General features: G+C 41.4%; 1 protein-coding gene and 1 long non-coding RNA gene across 2 annotated transcripts; one reads left to right on the top strand and one right to left on the bottom strand.

Moving 5' to 3' along the window:
* Window positions 1-268: 268 nt before the first annotated feature.
* Window positions 269-16,800, bottom strand: LOC146968895 (uncharacterized). The gene is made up of 13 exons (XM_085806302.1): window positions 16,665-16,800; window positions 14,062-14,403; window positions 13,856-13,963; window positions 13,509-13,628; window positions 13,284-13,421; window positions 13,056-13,187; window positions 10,927-11,262; window positions 8,818-8,943; window positions 7,196-7,534; window positions 4,839-5,156; window positions 1,410-1,733; window positions 600-917; window positions 269-516 (listed from the first exon to the last, which is right to left on the bottom strand). Exons 1-13 carry the CDS (start codon window positions 16,699-16,701, stop codon window positions 449-451), a joined length of 2,706 nt encoding a protein of 901 aa, XP_085662428.1. The 5' UTR covers window positions 16,702-16,800; the 3' UTR covers window positions 269-448.
* Window positions 16,801-18,381: 1,581 nt separating this feature from the next.
* LOC146968896 (uncharacterized) lies at window positions 18,382-22,855 on the top strand. The gene is made up of 3 exons (XR_015038193.1): window positions 18,382-18,452; window positions 19,817-19,921; window positions 22,734-22,855. It is a non-coding gene; the product is annotated as an uncharacterized LOC146968896 (long non-coding RNA).
* The last annotated feature ends 2,118 nt before the right edge of the window (window positions 22,856-24,973 follow it).

Here is a 24,973-nt window from a genome sequence, read left to right on the forward strand (position 1 = left end):
TGTGTAAAGTCAACTGACAGTTTGACATTTGAAATCATGTTTCTATTTCTTAATTTATGCAGATGTTTTTTGTTTTTTTAATATATCAAGATTTATGGTATGTTCAAGATTTAAACAGATTGACCTCAAATTTAATCAGCCTAAAGACCTTTGTGATGGTAAATTACAAGGTAAAAGTTTTACTGAGTAAACTTGAAATCAATAAAACTTAAAGTCTCTTAGTAAAACAGAGGGAAGGCGACCGCACTGACATAGTTCCCCTTTAACATGATCAGGTCTGATCAATACTCATCAATAGTGAGTCAACAGACTGTGAGTCAGTAGCGTCCTCCTGTCTTCATCCATCGTCCATCAGCTGCTTCACCTCCATCTTCTCTCTGGTCCACAGTCAGATCCTTTCAATAATCACAAACTGATCAACAGACCGATCAGACTGATTGATCAGCCATCAGAGGAGTTGGATCAATGGAGCTGCTTCTGTCCTATTGTTTGTTTCAGCTCTGACCTGAGTTCTCTCTGTAGACGAGACAGATACAGAAGACAGTGAGACAGAGAGACAGAGACAAAAAACCAACCAGAGACAAACAAACAACTCTGACCTTTGACCTTGAGAGTCACTTTTGTCTCTCTCAGTAAGTCTCCGTCCTTGTTGTAGACTCTGCAGTAGTAGTATCCTCCATCTCTCCATGTGGGGTGTTTCAGGGTCAGACTGAGGTCTCCAGTCCTCAGCAGGTCTTCATTCATCTCCGTTCGTCCTCTGTAAACCTGGTGCTGTTCTTTAGGACCGTTCTCATACGCATGGACCTTCCTGTTGCCTCTGTCCATCCACTCCACTCTGACGTCTTCAGACAGACCAGCTGTGGTCTTGAAGAGCAGCTGGACAGACTCCGCCCCCTCCTCCACCTCCACCTGTTGCTCTGAGAGACAACAAACCACATGATGATGTCATCAGACAGCAGCAGCAGCAGGTTTTAATCTGACCTGAGTTACTTCTAAATTGTAATATATTACATAACACTGTAGTTACTTGCATTTGAAAGTAAAATGATTATTTGCAATAGTCCTTAGAGAGTAATAAGTTACTGATTACTTTTTAGTTACTTTCACCAACATAATCACTGAGGACAAGACATTACAACATGGAAGAGCGCAATAATCCGTCAGCAGCTGGATGAGGATCTGGCATCTGGGCTGCAGGCTCCTCTGACAAGGAGCTGCACTCCTAAGTAACTGTAATAACATTACAATAAATATAATAAGTAACACATTGTATTACTCTGTTACTGCCTAAAAGTTATCTATTACTGTAACTTTAGTATAACTCATTAATTTTGTAACAAGTTAGCCCAACACTGGACATGAATTCCCTGCAGAGGAGACAAAACCAGAGACAAACAAACAACTCTGACCTTTGACCTCGAGATTCACTTTTGTCTCTCTCAGTAAGTCTCCGTCCTTGTTGTAGACTCTGCAGGTGTATTCTCCTCTGTCTCTCCATGTGGGGTGTTTCAGGGTCAGACTGAGGTCTCCAGTCCTCAGCAGGTCTTCATTCATCTCTGTTCGTCCTCTGTAAACCTGGTGCTGTTCTTTAGGACCGTTCTCATACACATGGACCTTCCTGGTGTCTCTGTCCGTCCACTCCACTCTGACGTCTTCAGACAGACCAGCTGTGGTCTTGAAGGGCAGCTGGACAGACTCCGCCCCGTCCTTCACCTTCACCTCCACCTGTTGGACTGAGAGACAACAAACCACATGATGATGTCATCAGACAGCAGCAGGTTTTAATCTCTGACCTGAGTTACTTCTGAATTGTAATATATTACATGACAGAAGTTACTTGCATTTGAAAGTAAAATGATTCTTTGCAATATTCCTTAGAGAGTAACTTTTTAGTTACTTTCACCAAAATAAACACTGAGGACAAGACATTACAATATGGAGGCACGTTATAATCTGTCATGGTGAATAATCCTCAGTAAAACTGTTGAAGACGTTTAGTCTTGACCTTTGTCTACAGAACTTTTCCACATCACTAAAGTATTTGTTAAAGTGCAACAGGAGAAGCTGCTGGAAGCGTTTATCACTGAGATCCATGAAGATGCTCGGCATTTTGAGGAAACTTCTCCCTTTAATTAACTCCTCAGCTTACTTAACCCTCTATTATAGTTTCTTGTACCCTCATTTAAATGATTGTAACATTGTCTGGGCAGCCACTTATCTGACTCATCTCAGAAAATTACTCTTAATACAAAAGAGGTTTCTGAGACTGATCTGTCACTGGACTAGATATGCGCCATCAGCGCCCCTCTTTTTGAAATATCGACTCTTATCTATTGATAAGGTGAATGCCTATCAAACATGCCTCTTCATCCATAAGTTTATTAACAGGAAACAAGATCTGCCTATTACTTTTCATAATCTCTTTATTCCGACTACAGATATTCATTCCTATCAAACGAGGCTTAGTCATAACATCTTATTTTTACCGTCTTCCCGAACATCAAGTCATCAATTCAACATTACTTATAGAGGCCCCAAGCTGTGGACTGAATTAAACTTATCACTGAGGTCCATCTCCTCCCATTGCATTTTTAAAAAGAATCTGAAGGAATTTTTACTTTCCACAGGAACATAATTATCTTTCTCTTGAATATATTTTCTCTGTCATTGTTCTGCTTTTTATTTGTCAAATATTTTTTTGCTGTTATTTGCTTCAAGTCCTACCTTGATTCCTGCTGCTATTGATCTTTTGTCTTTTGTTTAGCTCATGTATGTTGTCTGCTTGTCTCTTGTACAAGTCCGTCTAGGACTTCGTTCCCTCCCTGTGCAGCGTTATACGCTTTTTTTGTGCTAAATAAATGAACATGAACATGAACAGACGTTTTCCCTTCGGGGTGAGCACCAGTCCCTCTACACTGAAAAGTCTTTCTACTGGTGACCTGGATGCTGTTGCAGCGTGAACCTGCAGTGTCACTATTTTAACTCTCTGAAAGCAGTGGAGACTTTCCATCACAGAGGCAGATTTAAGATCATCTATTAACCTGAGTTACTTGTCTGATCTTCTCCACGTTGCCACTCCAGCACGCTCCCTCAGATCTTCCTCCTCTCTCCACCTCACTGCCCCCTGCTCTCCTCAGCACCATGGGGAGCAGAGCTTTCAGTCGCTCTGCTCCCCGACTCTGGAATTCTTTACCATCTCACATCCGTAACATTAGTTGGGTTTCCATACACCTTTTCTTATGCGCATTTTGTGAAAATGCGCATAAATACTTGAATGGAAACGCCAGAAATTCGAATAAAGGCAGTAAATGCGCATAAAAGTTTATACGCTTGGAGGGGGTGGATTTGTCAGCGTATCGAATAAAGGAAATGCGAGTTTTTGTGATGGAGGCAGAGTGTGTGGGTGAAGTGCTGCTGGACTTCACCCAGCGACGTTCAATGGAGAACGACGCCCCGGTGTCCCAGCTCTCGTCTCTGCACCCCGCGACACAAATGCGCTCCGTAACCCATAATCTTTTGTTTATGACGGTTAAGACTACACAAACACACGCCGTAACATCGTTATGTAACCTATTGATTTTTCACCGGCTTCGTATGTAAACAGATGCACATGGAGGAGAGGAGCATAACCAAAACAGCGGAAAAGCGAGCAGACTGTCACAGTTCCCTACTGTCTTTCTGTGTAAATATCTCATGTTACAACATGAAAACCTGCAGCTTATATTCAAGTGCGGCCTTTATATGTATTTTCTTTTAAAATGTAGCTGGTGCGGATTATACAGGTGCGTCTATAGTCCGGAAAGTACGTAAATTGTCCATGATGTTGAGTGTCAGCTGAGTGTCAACTGTTGGATACATTCACGCTCTCTTATGACGTAATCTCACGGTGCACTCCTCCTAATCGCAAAACAATAATGAATGGAAACGGGCATGAATTCGCTTTGCTTTTTGCGCATTTTCACAAAATCCGCTTTTAAATTCGATACGACTTGGATGGAAACCCAGCTGTGACTCTCTCCCTCTTTTCAAAACAAAAATCAAAACCCACCTGTTTCAAATTGTCTATTCACCCCACCACCCCTCACCCTGACATTTCCCTTTTATTCTGCACAGTTTTATTTATTTGTTCTTTTCATTATTCATTCTTACTGATGTGTTTAATGCTGTTTATTCTGTGCTCTTGTGTTTTGGTATTGCTTATTGATGATTTATTCTGTGTTTTGGTGCTTGATGATTTTAACTGCTGTAAAGTGTCCTTGAGTGGTGTGAAAGGCACTTTCTAAATAAAATGTATTATTATTATTATTATTATTATTATTATTATTATTATTATTATTATTATTATTATTATTATTATTATTATCTCTGTTTCCATGGACACAGGTGTATGTAGATTCATGGAGCTGTGCACCAAAGTACAAAAGTCATCCTCATTGGGGGCAGCAGCAGCTGGATGAGGATCTGGCATCTGGGCTGCAGGCTCCTCTGACAAGGAGCTGCACTCTGTAGTGAGCAGGAACTTGATGTCGTCTTCTAGTTTTCTTACTCATCCAGTGAAGCTTCAACTTGGACAGAGAGACAGCAGCCAGCAATGCATCCTGGGAGTCAAGAGCTGCTGCAAACTGGCTTCTCTATTTACAGCTGTGGAGCCTGAGGTGGTAATTCAACCTGTTTCTGATTGTAACACGTTACCGGACAGAGTAACTGTAATAATATTACAATAAATATAATAAGTAACACGTTGTATTACTCATTAATTTTGTAACAAGTTTCCTCCAACACTGGACATGAATTCTCTGCAGAGGAAACAAAACCAGAGACAAACAAACAACTCTGACCTTTGACCTTGAGAGTCACTTTTGTCTCTCTCAGTAAGTCTCCGTCCTTGTTGTAGACTCTGCAGGTGTAGTCTCCTTCATCTCTCCTTGTGGGGTGTTTCAGGGTCAGACTGAGGTCTCCAGTCCTCAGCAGGTCTTCATTCATCTCTGTTCGTCCTCTGTAAACCTGGTGCTGTTCTTTAGGACCGTTCTCATACGCATGGACCTTCCTGTTGCCTCTGTCCGTCCACTCCACTCTGACGTCTTCAGACAGACCAGCTGTGGTCTTGAAGGGCAGCTGGACAGACTCCGCCCCCTCCTCCACCTCCACCTGTTGGACTGAGAGACAACAAACCACATGATGATGTCATCAGACAGCAGCAGCAGCAGGTTTTAATCTGACCTGAGTTACTTCCAAAACAATTACATAACAGCAGTTACTTGCATTTGGAAGTAATGTTTCTTTGCAGTATTCCTTAGAGAGTAATACGTTACTGATTACTTTTTAGTTACCTTCACCAAAATAAACACTGAGGACAAGTCATTACAATATGGAGACACGTTATAATCTGTCAGCAGCTGGATGAGGATCTGGCATCTGGGCTGCAGGCTCCTCTGACAAGGAGCTGCACTCTGTAGTGAGCAGGAACTTGATGTCGTCTTCTAGTTTTCTTACTCATCCAGTGAAGCTTCAACTTGGGCAGAGAGACAGCAGCCAGCAATGCATCCTGGGAGTCAAGAGCTGCTGCAAACTGGCTTCTCTATTTACAGCTGTGGAGCCTGAGGTGGTAATTCAACCTGTTTCTGATTGTAACACGTTACTGGACGGAGTAACTGTAATAATATTACGATAAATATAATAAGTATCACGTTGTATTACTCTATTACTGCCTAAAAGTTATATATTACTGTGACTTTAGTATAACTCATTAATTTTGTAACAAGTTACCTCCAACACTGAAAATGAATTCTCTGCAGAGGAAACAAAACCAGAGACAAACAAACAACTCTGACCTTCGACCCAGAAAAACACTTTTGTCTCTCTCAGTAAGTCTCCGTCCTTGTTGTAGACTCTGCAGGTGTATCCTCCTCTGTCTCTCCCTGTGGGGTGTTTCAGGGTCAGACTGAGGTCTCCAGTCCTCAGCAGGTCTTCATTCATCTCTGTTCGTCCTCTGTAAACCTGGTCCTGTTCTTTAGGACCGTTCTCATACACATGGACCTTCCTGTTGTCTCTGTCCGTCCACTCCACTCTGACGTCTTCAGACAGACCAGCTGTGGTCTGGAAGGGCAGCTGGACAGACTCCACCCCCTGCTCCACCCTCACCACCTGTTGGCCTGAGAAACAACAAACCACATGATGATGTCATCAGACAGCAGCAGCAGAGGCCTGTACCATGAAGCGAGGGTTCCTCTCAGCCTATCCAGCTGAACGATCCACAACACTGTCTCTCTGGATCAGCGGTACCACGACGCTGGTTATCACCTCGGTAACTCAACCCAGGTTTGTCTTATTGTGAATCGGTGAACGCACACGTATAAAGGGCGGGTTCAAGGCAGCAGACCAATCACAACCAGAGCACCGAAGCCTCAGAGAAGAGGTGAGCAAACATCTTATTTCTCCAGCGAGGAAGAAGAAAAAAAGAAGCCTGTGGTCCGAATTAAATGATTATGTTTATTTATTAGTTGTTGAATCGGTGCTGATAAAACTTGTAAGTGATGCTGCTCTGGATCTGATTCTTTCCTTCTGTTCTGACTCTTTTAAGCAGTGGCCAAACAACAGAACCGTTTTATAATATTATATATTTTCCATCTTTGCTGAGCATAAGGTTTGTTCTAAATTAAATAAAAGCCTGTCCCATATAGACGCGTGTCTCTACACACACACACACACACACACACCCTCAAAAAACAAAAACTACAACAATTGGCATCGTATGGATAATCATCTAACGGATTTGATCTATCCCGGAAAAACCTTTCATCCGTTGTTGTGAGACACGTGTGTGTTTTTTCATAATGTATCATAAACTGGATACAATCACCGCTACTCTGTCTGGAGCTTCGCTACTTTTATTTCCGTCTCCTTGGTAACAGTAACACCAGTGAGAGGACACGTCATTTTCCCTGATTGGCCGGTGGACGGAGCCTTTTACTGGATTCAGATCAATCCTGAAAGCTACGCCGACCTGGAGCAGGTTAGCCGTTCAGAGGAAGTTACCATGGTAACTCACCTCGCTAAGACGGTGATCCTGCTTCGTGGTACAGGCCTCAGGTTTTAATCTCTGACCTGAATCTACAGCTCTGATTTCAACTGTTTCATCTTTGACATGAATTCTCTGCAGAGGAGACAAAACCAGAGACAAACAAACAACTCTGACCTTTGACCCTGAGATTCACAGTTTTCTCTCTCATTAAGTCTCCGTCCTTGTTGTAGACTCTGCAGGTGTAGTCTCCTTCATCTCTCCTTGTGGGGTGTTTCAGGGTCAGACTGAGGTCTCCAGTCCTCAGCAGGTCTTCATTCATCTCTGTTTGGCCTCTGTAAAACCTGTGCTGTTCCTCAGAACTGTTCCCATACATATGGACCTTCATGTCTTTATCCATCCACTTCTCTTTGAGTTCAGCCGTCCACTCCACTCTGACGTCTTCAGACAGACCAGCTGTGGTCTTGAAGGGCAGCTGGACAGACTCCACCCCCTCCTCCACCTCCACCTGTTGGACTGAGAGACAACAAACCACATGATGATGTCATCAGACAGCAGCAGCAGGTTTTAATCTGACCTGAGTTACTTCTAAAATGTAATAGATTACATAAAAGTAGTTACCTGACAGTAATAAGTTTCTCTGCAATAAGAGAGTAATAAGTTACTGATTACTTTTTAGTTACTTCCACCAAAATAAACACTGAGGACAAGACATTACTACTCTACATCTTTACTGAAAGTGTTGGATATGATCAGAGTTTTGTTTGTTGGTTCGCACACACACACACACACACACACACACACACACACACACACACATACAAAATCTCCCACCCTGGGGCTGAAGTGTAGAAATGTGTCTTTGTTACCTGAATAACTAACAGAACCAGGACTGTTTCTGCATTAGTAAAAACTAAACTGTGTGAAAATCAGTTGAAAATTCAGTGAGTTGTGATTATTTTTCCTTGTGCATACACCTCCTCCTCCTTCTAGCGTTGTGAAGCTAAATACATGGGATGCCGTCGGAACGCGAGTGTTTAAAGAAAAAAGTAAATAAACAAACGTAGAGCTCCGTGGTTTCTTTATTGTTCATGGACGGAGCAAAAAAAAAGAGAGAGAGAAGAAGTTTACTGTCAGTATTAACGTTGCTCGTCACAACTGTAGTTTGTCATTATTGACGATGATTTGATCAGATTTGATCCAAGAACATTTGTTCTGAGTCTGTCCTTCACCCTGTGCTGCTGCTGACAGTAAACAGTAAATCATCAGTCCCAGACCGGACAGAGTCAACAACATCTTGTTGTCAAGGTAACGTGAAAAGGGGGTAAGTGCTGTTCTGTTCCCGTTTACAGCATCTGGGGCCCAGGGACCCCCATGGGTCATTGAGAGGGTTCACGGGGGTCCCCAACTCTTTCTGGAAATTTTACTACTTTTTTTGTAGAATGTTTAAAGTTTTGGAGAAATTTTTACCACTTTTTATTTTATTATTATTTTACCTTTTTTTTCTTAAAAATTTTAACACTTTTTTCTAGAAACGTTTTTTGAGAAATTTTTGTAACATTCTTCAGAACAAATATTTGTGTATTTCTGGTTTGCTCCAAAATGTTGTCCAATGGGGATTTGTGGTCTAGTTTGTGTCAATTTAGGGGTCTTTGATGTAAAAAAAAAAAAAAAAAGCTTGAGAACCACTGACTACAGCTACAGCTCTGTAGTCTCTGTCTCTCTCTCTCTCTCTCTCTTTCTCACACACACACACACACACACACACACACACACACACACACACACACACATCCTACCTTTTTTGATTAATCGCCTTTTTTGAATTTTAAGCCACCAGACGACACCAAGAGAAACTCCCAGTAGAACCAGTAGAACCAGGAGACCAGACACAACGGAGACTTCAGCTATGACGGAGAACTTTTCTGTGGATGAGATGAACATAAACAACAACGTGACCTTTACGTGACCTCTGTGACGCTGGTTCAAACTGACCTCAGACCTGTATCTATAGAGGGATTATTTGTTTACCAACAAGTCAGGATGCGTGCGTAACAAGACGGCAGAAAGAACTGGTTGTCATGGTTACCTTCCATGGATCTGGTTTAAGCGGTGTTAGCTAGTGATGTTGTCACCGTACTACAACAGTTCATCACCGAGTGAGTTGCCGATCGGCACAAGCCACAGACGCTCAGAGCATGGCGTCGGTTAACGGTTAAAAACAGCAATGTGCATCCAGGCAGCTATATAACAGTCATGTTCAGGAAAATACTCTTATACAATTACAAAACTTGGTGGCTCTGAGGACTGAGGTGCTGCCTGGTCAGAGACAAGGGAAGAGGACGGACATGTTTAAAAGTCTTCAGAAATGGCCGTTTGTCCTGTTTGTCGCGCCTCCTTCTACGAGTTTCCACGACTTGCTGCACGAGTTTACCCGGGTAAGGAAAATTAATTTGATTGGTCGTTATCGAGCGGGTGGGATATTCAACGCTTGGGGTGAGACCGAGCTCGGTGTGTGTGTGTTGTCTCAGACGTTTGATTGAAGGATGACGGATCCAATATCAGTGGCTGATGAATCGTGAGCAGGCTGACGTATAATCCGTGCACCTGCACTATCCAATGCGAAAAAAAATCTGAATACCTTTAAGTCTGGAACAACTGCATCCTGACTGCGAACTGCACCTGCATGGATGAGTATGTAGCCTAATTGAAAATAACATAACGTTAATTAATCTTATCTTGTTTTCCATTACTGTGTAACCTCGTCTTCAGTCTCTTGTTATTGTGGTAAACATTTCACAACTCATTCTCTGCAGGCATATCTAGCTTTGTCACCATTCAAACCAACGTGTCTAAAGTGTTTCCTATACATTCATTTATTCGTGACGTGGTGGCCACAAATAAATTACATCCGCCACAAATTGATTTTTCGGTTTTTGGCTCGACCAACGCAATATTGTTCCGTTCATTCATCTCCGCATAGCGCTCTTTCTCCGTTAATGGCGTTCACACACACAGAGGCGCATATGCATGACACGGTAAAAGCGAAACTCATATGGTCCGATCGTACCCGGTGTTATGCTGCAGCGCCCCCCCCCCCCTCCTCTCACCCAGACTTGAGCACTCCTCCTGGGCTACACAGTGTTGACTCGCTCTGCTGTCCTGTTTTTCCTGATTGACAGGTTCTAACCAATCACAAACAAGATGCTGTCCTTACCCTTTCCGTAATCTGAAATGTTTTTGTGTTTTGTGGAATGTCGTTGTGTTTTGACCCTCAGGGCCACCGTAGATAATCCCTCTATAGCTCTGACCTTTGACCTCTGACCTGTATCCTGTACTGTAGGTGTTACAGCTTGGTCGCACTGGACGCGGAACCGAAGCGCAGCGCCCTTGAGCGGAGGCAGTTTCAGATCGGCGCACATGTTAACCGGTCTGCCTGGTCGCACATCTCGCGCTGTGGAGCGCAGTGCGCGCGCCTGGAGCGCTTCAGTTCGGTTCATTTCTATTTTTCACGCGAGCCGCGCGCGCCAAGGGCGCCGTCTGTCAAGCTGGATAGACGTGGTCGTACCAGACAGGAAGACGGGCACAGAAAAGGCGAGAGAATCCGGTCAATTTTCAAAATAAAATAATTAAATGATGATTAATTAAGTTGTTGCTTGTCCATCTATACATATTTGACCGTTGCGTCTGCACATGAGACACACAAACACATGTTTAAAATGACGTGTGTGTGGAAAACCGAGTGAATACGAGTATGAACGACTGCAGTCGATGTCTGACCGGCGCGGAGAGAGGAGAAGTACTGTACGCTCCCAGTGCGACCACCCAAGCGCCCGAGAAGCCGCGCGCAGTGCGCGCGCCCAGCTTCCGCGTGCAGTGCGACCAAGGGGTAAGTGTGTGTTTCTGACCTTTGACCTTCAGCTGTATGTTTCTCAGTGTTCGTTTATTTCCAAACGCTGTGATGATGCAGGTGTAGTTTCCGCTGTCAGAGAGGAGGAGGTTCCTCAGAGTGAGACTGAGGTCTCCAGTGATCAGAGCTTCAGTCTTCATGGACGTTCTGCTGCTGTAAACCTGGTTCTGGTCTCTGAGGTCGTCACCCAGCTGGTGTCTCTGGTGGACGGTTGGAGGACGGAGGTCGTGGCGGCTCCATGTCACTGTGGGGTCTCTGGGTAAAGGAGAGTCCTCACAGGGCAGCAGGACAGACCTCCCACTGTAGAGCTCCACAGTGTCTCCATGCCAGGACACTGAGGACAGAGACAGGAACATAGAATATGGTCTTAAATACTAGTTTGATGATAAAGCAGAGTGGGTCTGTGGGTGTGGCTGACACTTGATTGACACAGTGATACTCTGCGCAGTCTGTCCTCATCATGGCACTAACAATGTTTATTAGTCATGACCCTGTTCATTTCAATCCATCATGTAGCCGGTGTAGGTGGGTCTGGTGTACAGTAGGTGGGTGTATAGAGCTTGGGACAGATCTACCCCTCGCTCCTCCACAGCTCCACCCCTTCTTCCATATATAGTATCTATTGGTTACAAAACCAAGATGGCGATGGCCAAATCACAAACTCCTGACTTCAAAACAACAGTTCACATGCCAGTGGGTGACACCACTTGGTACCGACTGACTCTGACTGAACCGTCTGGACCAACGTCAGTAAATCTGTGTGTAGATTTACACATAAATACCCACACTACTAAAACTCTCCTCCAGATTCATGAACGCTGCGGAAAACACAAATTTGATCGTGAGCACGTGTGTAAAATCATGAAGACCAACCCATCGTAAATTAACAGCACGCCCCCCGGCATTGATCTCCACCCATGAATAGCCATACTGTACAAGGAGACCATGACCACCATATAAGGAGGCACGTAGGTGCATCCTGTCCAACAAGGAAAAAGGGAGAGAGAGTGGGGAAAAAAAGAGAGATCGTGGATCAGAGTCATTCTGGGTGGAGTTAAAGCCCCAGTGTGTAAAATGGGGGAAAACCGTGACAACTGTGTTCAGATTCTAGATTGCAAAGCTCACTCAGTTGGTCAAGCTCAGCTCTTCCGTCGGCAAAGTGACGGTGACCTCCGAGGACAAACTAACTTTGACTGATTAGTACTATCATTTTTTAAATTTATTTAACACGTGCTGGTGTTTAGCTGCATTTTGAATAAAAAAAGTTCAACAGTGGGAGATCTAGCTGCCAATGCTGCTCAGCTGGAGCAGTGTGTGTCTTTTATAACGACAATAAAAAATTTAAAGAAAAATCATCATCGATCGGCCTTTCGATAGAGGACAAGCCTAGACACAGACACTCAATAGAGCGTTTGAACCAAGTTTGTCCCCTTTCGGCTACCATATTCAAAGATGGCGATGCAACATGGCAGCTGGAAAATAGTTTCATATGAAACATGAAAAAAAAAAACACATAAACTCCAACAGCCACTGGGGGAGGAGCCTCTTCACAGCCTCAGCTGTCTGCTGCAGAGGAGCGTGGCTGCATCAACATCTACATTATGAAGTTGTATGGGCCGGTTATATTGTTACAGATGAACCAGCCGTCTCTGCCAACTGCACTATTGCGCAGGATGAGGTGTGTGTCCAGTGAGCGTGTAGCAGCGTGTAGCAACACACACTTTACATCACATATCAGCTGCACATTTATGGAATTCAAGTTTTCCGTTATCATATATCAGGTTATTATCATCATTAGATAGAGTCTTGACCCCTAAAACCTGCCCCTCTCCAAATATTTCTACACGTGTGTCATTACGTGTTTCAAAGACAGTTGTGTATTGTGCATTTATAAATTTACACAAGCATGACACGCAGTCTAGAGCAGGTGTCGATTTTGTGAGAAGTTGAAAAGATCAGCTTTGATGAATGCAGAAAAACATGTTAATGTATGGCTGCACACAGTTTACACATAGATTTGTGCTGCTCACGTTTCATGAGAACTAATGAGTGTTTGAGTTGAGTGTGTGTGTTGGGGGGGCAGAGCACAAAGAGACAATTTATACTGACTTATCTACACACACACACCATCTGTGTTCTTAATCCCTTTGTGAAGAATGACACAGCAAGGAACAACAGCAAACAGGAGAACCAGGAGAAGCAGCAGAACCTGGAGAACCAGCAGAACCTGGAGAACCTTGACCCGGTCTGGATGACGTCCTGTAGTCGACACAATCAACAACAATATAAGATTCAAATATTAATAAAACATAAAAAAAGAAAAACACTTTGCTCAGTTCCACTGTGACCTCTTACCTGAGAAATAACCAAATATACACAATATATTTTCTAAATGTGTTCTGACCCAGACACAATAAACCAGGAGAGTCAGGAGGAGCAGGATGAACATTAGACCCAGTAGACCAGTGATCCAGTCAGGAGGAGGTTCTGTCACTGAGACAACATGAGATCAGATGTTAGTGTTGTTGTCAGTCAACAGAGAAGTGACTTCACCCCCATATATACACACACACTACTTACCATCTTTGTTCTCAGTCCCTTTATGAAGAAAGAAAATGCAAAGACCAACACCACAAGCAACCAGGAGAACCAGGAGAACCTGGAGAACCTGGAGAACCTTGATCCTGACTGGTCGAGATCCTGTAGTCGACACAAACAACAACATGAGATCAGAACATTTATAAACATTAACACAACATTTCTGAGCAATTCACACAACAACACTGAGTTTATTTCTACCCGACCTCTGACCTCAGTTAACAGCTCTGACGTAACACTGACTTGCATTAGTTTCCTGGATGCACACACACACACACACACACACACACACACACACACACACACACACACACACACAGATAACTTACTTATTTTCTTTGTCATTGTATACAGTATGCCAGTGTGAACAGCAGCAGTCAGTGAGAGCAGGAGACAACAGACACCAAAGACGATGTAGACCGATTCTTCATGACGTCCTGCAGTCGACACAAACAACAACATGAGATTAAAACATCACTACAAACAACAATGTGAAACATTAAAACACATTTCTGATGAGTCCATGACCTCTGACCTTTGACCTTCAGTGTAACTTGACTCTTCCTCTCCTCTCCCCCCCTCCCTCTGAGGATGCAGCTGTAGCTGCCACTGTCTCTGGTGGTGGGTCTCCTCAGAGTGAGGCTGAGGTCTCCGGTCCTCAGAGCGTCAGTCCTCATGGACGTCCGTCCTCTGTAGTCCTGGTTCTGGTCTCTGAGTTCAGCTCCGTCCGGCTGACGCTGGTGGACGGTTGAAGGACGGAGGTCGGAGCGGCTCCACACCACTGAAGGCTCGTCCAGGTCAAACGTAGGAAAGTCACAGGGCAGCAGGACAGACTCCTCCCCCTCATATGTCTCCAGAGCTGAGGCATGCTGGGAAACTGAGGACACAGACAGAGGTGAGACAGAAACCAGAAGATAATCAGACTCTGATGAAGATCCAGTGTTTGACCTGGAGCTGCAGTGAACCACCGACAGTCTCATCAACACAGACCTGAGGAACCAATCCTGTCCACCTGTGGGGACGGAGGTGGAGCTACATACACCTGGAAGCTTGTTAGTAAGAGTTAACATGGTGTCATGGTGATAATAATGAATCTGCTGGACTGTAGTGTTTTTGTATTGTATGTTGTAAAAGGTTTGTTTCTAACTCGAGGAAATCAATTTCTTCCCCATGAACAACTACAATTGGCTTTATGCACAGCTCCACTACTTCCTGATCTTAAAGGTACAATATGTAAGAAATCTAAAGCAACTGGCTGTAAAATCGTCCTAATATGTAACAGAGACTCAGGAATAATGTTCATATAACATACTGAACTCACCAACAACAATCCTACAGCCAAGATATTCGCATTAATTTTTTATTTTCTTTGCAGACCGCAAATCATGTTTATGTTTTGAATTTCTATGGTTGGCATGTGTCGCCACCCAGCCGCTTTCTCCCTGTCACAGCGTCAGTGGCATGTCAGCCTCCGGGCTGCCAGTTAGCTTCCACTGAGCTGCAAATACGGCTGGGAGATAAAACGAGATCGTGAAAAAAAAAAGATTGTGTTCTATTATCGATTATGGTCATATTTCCTTGATATCACATGGTAGAAGCGGCTTGTCGCTCTGTCGTTTAATAGGCTACACAGCTTGCTGTTGTGAGCATGTAGCCTAGTTAGTTTGAGCTGCTGCTAACGCTAAAGCTAAAGGGAAGAATTACAAAGTGAAAGTTAGAAAAGAGGGAGGAAATGTGGCGAAATAGAGCCGATGATAAATGAAGTGATTGTGAATGTGTGGAGCGGTTCCTGAGAGGAGTCTGTCCCGGTCAGGTCGCCTGTCTCCGGTCGTCATGTTTTATGATCCGACGTCAGAAAGTGGAGGAGAAACGGAGCGGCTCGTGTCGTTTATTCTGCGCTAAGACGTCTCATATGTTGGCTCATCTACGGCGTGATTAACACGCACTAAAGCTCCGGTAGATGCAGGGTTAAAGTGTGTGTGTGTGTGTGTGTGTGTCAGTGCTGCACACACAGACACAGTGTCGGAACGGTGAATGTAACAATAACTTAGAGGTCATCTGAGTGACGTGAACTCCGCTCGTAGATACTGTGAGTCAGAGCAATAAACTAGTTGATGAATATAGTTTTTTACTCTGCTTTGAGACTGACTGTGAGTGAGCAGAGCAGGTTAGTGCGTCGCTCTGCACTGCTGGTGGGTAGGGAAGGGACTGCAGCAACAATTTTGGCCACATTCTTACATATTGTACCTTTAAACCAGCTCCTGTCTTACATTATTGGACAAAGTGATTGATCCAGGTGTGTCTGTGAGGTCGTCAGTTTGTCCAATAATGTAAGACAGGAAATAAAGGAGCTGGCTAAAGTTCAGGAAGTAGTAGAGCTGTGCATGAAGCCTATTAATTGCTCATCACATCTCGCATGTTTTTAGCTATTTGTTTACCTTTTTTCCAACCTCGAAGCAAACTCTGTACAAGGCCTAGAAACAAACGGTTTTCGCGTGGTTGAGGAGTTGATTTCCAACGTGCTCCTTGAAAAAACAGCAAGTTACTTCACAGTTTCGTTTGTGAGCACGAAGGAGAAGGAAAAAATGGAACTCCCACTTTAGTTTCAGAGAAAAACGCATGCCGTTACGTCCAGCGGCCGACAAAACCAAGATCACACATTTTATAAAAAACATCATGTTTTCATTGTGGTTTTAAAAAGTTTTCGGAGGACTACCATATCGACACACAAGGTACTTGAGAGTTGTGTTATCATAATCTGTAAAAGAAAAACCAAAAAATCCACTAATCGTCCACTAATTGGAAGGTTGGTGGTTCGATTCCTAGCTCCTTCAGTCTGCATGTTCAAGTGTCCTAAACGTGTGCTCTCTTGCTCTGTTAATGATTTGCTCGAGCATTAGTGTTGTATGAAAAGGTGAATGCGACACACAGTGTAAAGCACTCTATAGAGACTAGAAAAGTGCTATATACATGAAGTCCATTTTACCAAAGAGCAACATGTGGTTCAGAAGCAGGACAGAGCTTTAGTTTACACCTACAGTTGATCACAGTATCAGGTCACCTCCTCTCAAACATGGCGCTCACAGCAAGAGTCTGTGTGTAGTTTATTTAAATGGAGTTAGATGAAGTTTTTCTCACCGTACAGCAGCGTCACAAACACCACAAACATCTTCATCTTCACAGTCCAGTTAAAACCGCTTCTTCTTGGACTGAGTAACGATCAGAACCGGACTGAACCAGGACTCTGCAGCGATGAACGCTTACTTTCAATTTCAACACAAAGTGAAGTTAGAACAGACCGACTCTCACAGTGTAGAACAGACAAATTTATTTCCTGTAGGGTCAATAAAGTAGTCATGTCCCTGTCATAAAGTCCACATTATCTGAAGTATCAAAGTTCAAGGTTCAGTTTATTGCAGTTTGCATGTTGACACATAACGAAATTCATATCAGCAGTACAATAAGAGTGAGTTGTGATTCATAGGCTATGTATAGTACTCGACTCCAGTACTTGAGTAAGAGTACAAATACTACTGGTCAAAATTTACTCCGTTACAAGTAAAAGTAGCTCCCCTTACGAAAGAAAAATATATTGCAATATATTAGAAAATATCATGTGATATATTAGGCAATATATTCCCATATATGGGATTTAATTTTTATATTTTCCAATATATTGCAATATATGCATGGATCATATATGTGTATATATTGAGAAATATATTGAAATAAAGACCAAAAAGGCACTATATTTTTAAATATTTTATATATTTATATATATATGCATGGATCATATATGTGTATATATTGAAAAATATATTGAAATCAAGGCCAAAAAGGCACTATATTTTTTTAATGTTTTATATATTTTCATATATATGCATGGATCATATATGTGTATATATTGAAAAATATATTGAGATCAAGGCCAAAAAGGCACTATATTTTTTAAATGTTTATATCTTATACAACATACACACACACACACACACATATATACACACACACATATATATATATATATATATATATATATACACATATATATATATATATATATATACACACACATATATACACATATATATATATATATACACACACATATATATATATATATATATATATATATATATATATATATATATATATATATATATATATGTGTGTGTGTAAAACATTTAAAAAATATAGTATATAGTATAGTATATGTGTATATTTATAACCCCCCCCCCCCTGTAACAAGTTAAGTAATTTATCTAACATCACAATTAGTCCGAAGCTGAAGGTAAAAATTCAATTAAAGTAAATATCCTGCATAGTTCTCCTCCTCTGTGTCCTCTGATCAGAGCGGTGACCCTAGCAACGGTGTGTTTTACTTAGCAATGGTCTGTGAACCGATTGCAGGTCAGGAATTATTTTTTTTATTAGATATAAAAATTAAAAATAAAATGTTACCACAATGAAACAAAATCCATTGGCTGTCTCATCGTGAGCATTTGAACATGATTGGTTGATCTGACTGACATAATGGCTCTTGGCCAATGACAGCTGTGCGCGCCTTTCCGGCGCCAAATTTGAAAATAACCGTTACTGCTGCTGTGAAACGGGAACCGCCGCGACGCACTTCAGTCGTTCAAGAATGACCAGTCATGTGGATTATTTTTACGATACGGATAAATGGACAAACAGTCGGCTGGAACCTGGTCCTAGCGAGAGCTTGAGTTAATTTAAATCCTGCAAAAAATACCAGGTAAGATATTTCTCTGTTATTATTGTGGCGTTGTTGGTGTCAGGGATTCAAACAGGCAGGCTCTGGTGAGAGGGAGGGGGCTGTGTAACGTTAACGGATGTGAAGTCCTGGACATGTCTCGACATGTCACCATGGAGGGTTTTTTTTTCTTATTCTCCTTGTTCTAACCAACGGTGAGGAGGATGTTTCAGCCGGTACATGGCTTCATTAACGTGTTACAGAGAAAAGGGTTAGAAAGAAAAGAGAGAAAAGCTAATCGCCATTAGCACATGAGCTATCCGGCTTTCAACCCCGTAGTAGCATTCTAGCGAGCGGCTAACTGGTAGCGTTAGCGGCTAACTGGTAGCATTAGCCACCGGTGTAGGCACCAAATGTGGAGGCTCCGGGCTGCCAAAACCGCCCTGACTAATCTGATGTTTGTTAAATCTACAAAACGAATTACCGAACAAACACCACCACTTCTGTGTGCACGCCTCTGCAACTAGTCATGGCTATCGTAGCCGTTAGCTTAGCTGCTGCTGACAGCTAACAGCAGCAGCTAAGCTAACACCAGGACGTCAGCTGTTAAAACCCTCCCGTTGTCGGACACAACATGAAACTACTCCAATTAGCTCAGTCATGTTGTAACAAAGATATCTGCTGGAAAAAATATTTTTTTCATGGGCTGTTTATTGAGTTATTTAAGACACTGTTTTGAACACTGTGTAAACATAAGTGAAAGTTCCTTTAGAACAGTGGTTCCCAAACGGGGGGGGGGGGGTAAACCGGCTTCGGAATGTGTTTTATTTTGAAAATTAACCGGATTCTTCCGCTGTTTCTTTGTGCGACTTCCTGCCCGGCTTGACAGGCTCGCTCGCGGCCATAGCTCGCGGCTCGCGCGCCGCGCCGCTGCTGCTGTGAACCGGAGCGACGTGGCTCCGGTGTGACACAGTCGTTAACATCAAAGGGCTCCGCTTCTCGCTGCTTCGCGGCTACTCGCGGCGCGTGCGTGTGTGTGTGTGAGAACCACTGCTTTAGAAAACGCACTCTGCTGCAGAAGAAAACAACATGAACTCTGCTAGTAACAGAAACTACTGGAGATGAGACACTACACTGACTGTGGCCTCTTAGCATGGTTACTAATACTCACTCCTGTTAATAAAAGTAAAGTATCACTGATATTAGTGTATACTCGGTTGATGAAGTATTAGTCATCCAGCTGAAAATGATATAGCCTGCAAATAAGCCATCATTAGTGAATCCAGTTTATACACACAGGTGTAATAAGTTCAATTCACCCTTCATAGGTTGGACAAAATAATAGAAACTTTAAAGTCAAAGATATGTGGCAGTAATTTTCATTAGGATATTAGTTCTAAATATAGTGTTATTTGAGTAATAATAATCAGGATCAGCCGCAAAATAAAAAAAAAAAAAATCATTCTATCCTTAATACTGTGACACAGCTAAAGATATTTTTGTCCTTGATTAATTAATGTTTTACTCTGTTTCTAATTGACTGAATACTCTTTGTTATGTCAATCTGTATTTTACACAGCCAAGGACCCACAGCAGTGCTCTACCCATGAGATCATCGTGCTGGAGAACCCGAAGTGACAATAGAGCAAAAGATGATGGGGTACAGACTTCAACATGCAAACAGGTAGGCAAACAGACCAAGAATTATGGCAAATGCATTTTGCTTCTTAAATTTTTTCATTAAACCTAGTTCAGATTAATTTCAGTTCAAGTTTTTAAAGTGATAGTTCACCCAAAATTGAAATTGCACTCATTATCTACTCACCCTCATGTCGACTAAGGGCTGGGAGGAGTTTCAGAGTCCTCAGTGGCTTCTCTCTTACAGGGGGTCTCGACGTAGCAGTGCATGTCCATATAACCGTTGCAAATGGATACCAACTGTCTTCATAACAAAAAGACACACCAAAAAACATCCAAATACCTCCATGCTGCTCGTATGTAATGTTCGTCTTGTATTGAAGCCCCGAAATGTGAAATTGTCCCAAAAACAATGAAATAAGTCAATTTTTCGAGCTTCTCGAAGCTCTTCTTCCCGGTTCGTCATATTTGGACGAACCAGGGTCTGTTCTCTTCCCAGTTCGTCCAAATATGACGAACCGGGAAGAGGAGCTTTGAGAAGTTTCCGCTACAAAACAAGCTTGAAAAATTGACTTATTCAATTTTTTCCGGGACAATTTCGCATTTCGGGGCTTCAATACAAGACGGACATTACATACGAGCAGCATGGAGGTATTTGGATGTTTTTTGGTGTGTCTTTTTGTTACCAAGACAGTTGGTATCCATTTGCAACCGTTATATTGACATGCACTGCTACGTCGAGACCCCCTGTAACTCAGAGAAGCCACGGAGGACTCTGAAACTTCTCCCAGCCCTTAGTCGACATGAGGGTGAGTAGATAATGAGTGAAATTTCAATCTTGGGTGAACTATCCCTTTAAATGTATAGCACCATCCCATACAGAAGTAATTGAAATTTCCACAGGACTGATGCTGGCTAGCCTCGCATCACCAGGCTCTTCAGACAAGCGAAGAGCCTGGTGTCAGTTACCTCCCAATTAGTCTGCATTCTGGTTCCTGTCTGTAGCTGATACCGAAATCACCAAATTCACCAAAATAAAAGTATTCACCAACATAAAACTTATAAAATAACAGGGTACCCGCGGGGTCTTAAAAACTTGAAAAAGTCTTAAATTTGATAACTATAAATTAAGGCCTTGAAAAGGTCTTAAATTTAGTTTACAAGTCTTAAATTTCATTCTCAAAGGTCTAGGGGTGTAACGGTACATGTATTTGTATTGAACCGATTCGGTACGGGGCGTTCGGTTCAGCACAGCGCTGTGAACGAGTGAGTTTCGGTACAGAAGTTGTGTGTGTTTACAGTCCGCCTGCAGCTACACGTGCAGCCCGTTTACGTCGTGGCTATCGCTAATGCTACTGCTAATGCTACCGCTAGCGAGAAAACAGAGGCTTGAAGACCCTCCTGCTTTTGGGAGGAATGGAGGTGGAGGTGGAGGTGGGGGGGCTGTGGCTCCTATCTCCTCTCTGTCTGTCTGCCTGTCCGTCTGTCTGTCTGTCTGTCTCTCTCTCTGTGTCTGTGTTGCGCACAAGCTCCAGTACATGTGGATCTGCTGCAGATGCGCCCAGAGCAGGCGCACGTCGCTGCTGTGTTGACACTACGCACTGTGCCTCGTGATGACCCGCGTTATTCATTCATTTATTTATTTATTTGCGGCCGAACGGTTGCATCGTCAGGCAGCCGTTGTGGCATTTGCCCACATTGCCCTATGGTCAGTCCGTCACTGGCTCGAACTGTTAGTGCTGCACTTTACATGTAAAAAAAAAAAAAAAAAAAAATCATTGTAAGGCTGTATGTTTTGTTATTTTGAGAATAATTTATTGAACTTATTAGGCAGCACTTTACAACAGTAGCCTTTTATATTTTTTTCATATTTTGTATAATGGCTTGGTTTAGTTTAATAAGTTTATTTGTATCAGGGACAGAATGTACCTACAACATAGCATTAGTAGGTGAGTAAAATAATTACATTTGACTAAAACATGTACATTTGGTTTAGAAAAATTCCTAATAAACAACAAGCAAATTTATGTTTTGCATTTTGTTCTCTTACCGAAAATGAACCGAACCGAGACCTCAAAACCGAGGTGCGTACCGAACCGTGATTTATGTGTATCGTTACACCCCTACAAAGGTCTTATTTTTTATCTATCTGCATGATACATCGCAACAACATAACTGTATCTACTTGCAAAAAATCATGGAATGCTGCGTTGGCAAACGTAAAATGACTGTTGCGAGGTTGGTCTTAAATTTCATTAGATGTGGTCTTAAAAAGGTCTTAAAAAGTCTTAAATTTGAGTTGCAAAATTCTGGGGGTACCCTGAATAAACATTAACTTGTAATACAATAAAAGCAAAATGTCAATTTAATGGCTCGGGGACTTTCTTGTAAATTATATTCCTTAAATTAAAGAGTTTTACCGCATTTTATTAGCTTTGTGCTTTTATTTTGAAGGAAAGGTCTGTCTCTCTCGCCCTGGATCCGTTTCCTACCAAAACAGCGGGTCAACGGCCCCAGACTAGATGCTGGCTGACTGAGTGATAGAGTTGAGGGAAATCATTGACTATACAGCTGAATACCGACTGAATACTAACATTAAACTAGTGGTCTATTATCTTGTTTTTACTGGTGTGGAGTCTGGACTCCAGTAGGGATAGGCATTTCAAGAGAAAGTATTTGATAATCGCGGAGTACTAATCGATTGACTCTTTGACACCCCCCTCCAAACCCCCTGTGAATGATCTGATGTTTGATGTTAGGTTGAACATTAGAATGAAGCAAAGGACGTCAGAGCATTTTATACAGATAATTTAAATAATATTTAAAAAATCTCTCTTTTTTTCTCTATTTTTCCCTAGATGCACCAAGGAGCCAGCTGATTACTACCAATTGGAGGGTGGACATCTCTTCATCTGCTACATACATACATCTGCTTTATCTGCTACATCAATTTTCTTTTGGCTATTTATTTTTTTTCCACAGTTCCAAAAGTATATGTATTGTCTGTTCAATGGCATTCTTTAAAAATGTTGCACTGTTCAGAAATGTAGAGTCAGTCACATTTCCTTTGTCTGACCATATGCCAGGCCTGTTGGCAGGGTTCTTACGGATCCTTAAAAAGTCTTAAAAGGCATTGAATTCATTAATCTAAAAACAAGGCCTTAATTGGCATTAAATGTCTTAAATCAATTTTTCAAAAGTCTTAAAAATGTTAACACTTGGTAAGTGGTATTTTATGGTGGCCGTCAACGCTAAATTTCTCACAGCCACCAGATTCCGAGTCAGTGGTGTTTTTTTGTTTTTTTTTCGGACTTTTTATGCATTTATTTTGAAAGGACAGCTGGAAAGAGACACAATCCAATGTTCATGTAGCAGTCACTTTACCTTGGATCACATAGGAAAGTGGGTAAAATTGTCCCTAACCCTATGTAATTGATGTGAGGTGTTTCTTTTTTTTTCTGCATTTGTGTTTATTATGAAGTTGGTCTTAAATTTAATTTCAAGCGGTTTTAAAAAAAGTCTTAAATTTAACTTGGCTTAAGCTGTAGGAACCCTGGTTGGGGTTTTAATAGGCCTGTATAGCTCCCTACCTCAAACTGGGTTCAGTATCTGTGCCTGATTAAAAGAAAATAAAGGTTGCTTTTGATAAATTACCCAGTCTGTGTTAATATGTGGTATAAAGGTTTGTGCACATATTGCAGTTTGCATATTTAAGTATTCATCCACAATATATTGAACACATATGTCATGTTTTTTGTTTCCATATAATTTTCCATATATTAAATATATTCCACAATATATTGAACACATAGCCATACATATATTTCATGTATAATTTTACATATATTTAAAATATATTCTACCATATATTGAACATACATGTGACACTATATCTTTTCATATATTATCAATACATTTTATCATATAAATCTGAATACATTATGGTGGATATTTATAAATATAAAATTGCATATATTTTGGGATATATAAACCCATATATTATATATTCAGGTTTAATATATTTCAATATATTGAAAGGGGCAGTTTTTTGTATATTTTGCAATATATTGCAATATATTACATCAATATATAATATGTTGTATAATATATGTGTCATCAATATATTTTTCCATATATTGCAATATATAATATATTGTATAATATATGTGTCATCAATATATTTTTCCATATATTTACAATATATAATATATTGGAAAATGTAATGGAAGAATAATATATTACAATATATTGCAAGTAATATATTGGTAAATATATTTTTCTTTCGTAAGGGTCAGTCGACATGTTACTCGAGTAAGAGTAAAAAAGTACTTGCTTTTAAAGGTACTTAAGTATCCAAAAGTACATGCTTTTAAATTTACTTTAAGTAAAAGTAAGAGTAAGAGTACATTTCTTATTTTTCACATCAATGAATTACTATAATTTTTTCTAGGTGAATTTAAGGACCTTTTAACTCTTGTTTCTGAGAATTAACTCTTTGAAACCAGCTGCACTGATGTGCTGCTTTTAGGGGTTAGGGTTTCCTTCTTTGACAAACACAGCTTGTGTCCAATAGGATTTTAGAAGAAAAAAAAAAAGAGCAGACCTGAAAGTAACAAGTACTTTTCAGCCTTCCTAGAAATTAGTACAAATCCTCTGGATATGTACTTAAGTACTGTACTCAAGTAAATTTACTCCGATACTGTCCATCACTGTGTATAGATCAAAATAATAATAAACATAATAATATTAATTAGTAGGCATATAACTGATAAATAATAAATACAGTAAATAAACATTACTAACAAGTGCAGTGATTAAAGACTGCAAATTTCATAGACATCCTGTCATTGTGGTAAAAAAGGATACAGTTTTTTAGTCTTCAGTGTTACAGAAAAAACACACGAACTTCACATGTGATGTGAACATTTTTGCACATGGGAATCATGTTATTTGCACATGGGAAACATGTGATTTTAGCCCAATTTTATGTTTCCATGTGAACCCATTTTCCACATGTGGTAACATGTTTTACACATGTACTCTACATGTTACCACATGTGGGAATTCGCATGTGCTTAACATAAAATTTGGCCAAAAC

Source organism: Trachurus japonicus, chromosome 18 (genome assembly GCF_045865225.1).
Source record: "Trachurus japonicus isolate A0001 chromosome 18, Traja_1.0".
Taxonomy (NCBI): domain Eukaryota; kingdom Metazoa; phylum Chordata; class Actinopteri; order Carangiformes; family Carangidae; genus Trachurus; species Trachurus japonicus.

Excerpts from the sequence above, each read along its gene's own strand:
- LOC146968895 (XM_085806302.1), bottom strand. The coding sequence starts at position 16,701 with ATGAAGATGTTTGTGGTGTTTGTGACGCTGCTGTACG. Across the intron at positions 11,263-13,055 it reads AGGGATTAAGAACACAGATG|TGTCCTGGCATGGAGACACT; the intron begins GTGTGTGTGTGT and ends CTCTGTCCTCAG. Across the intron at positions 5,157-7,195 it reads TGTGAATCTCAGGGTCAAAG|TCCAACAGGTGGAGGTGGAG; the intron begins GTCAGAGTTGTT and ends GTTGTCTCTCAG.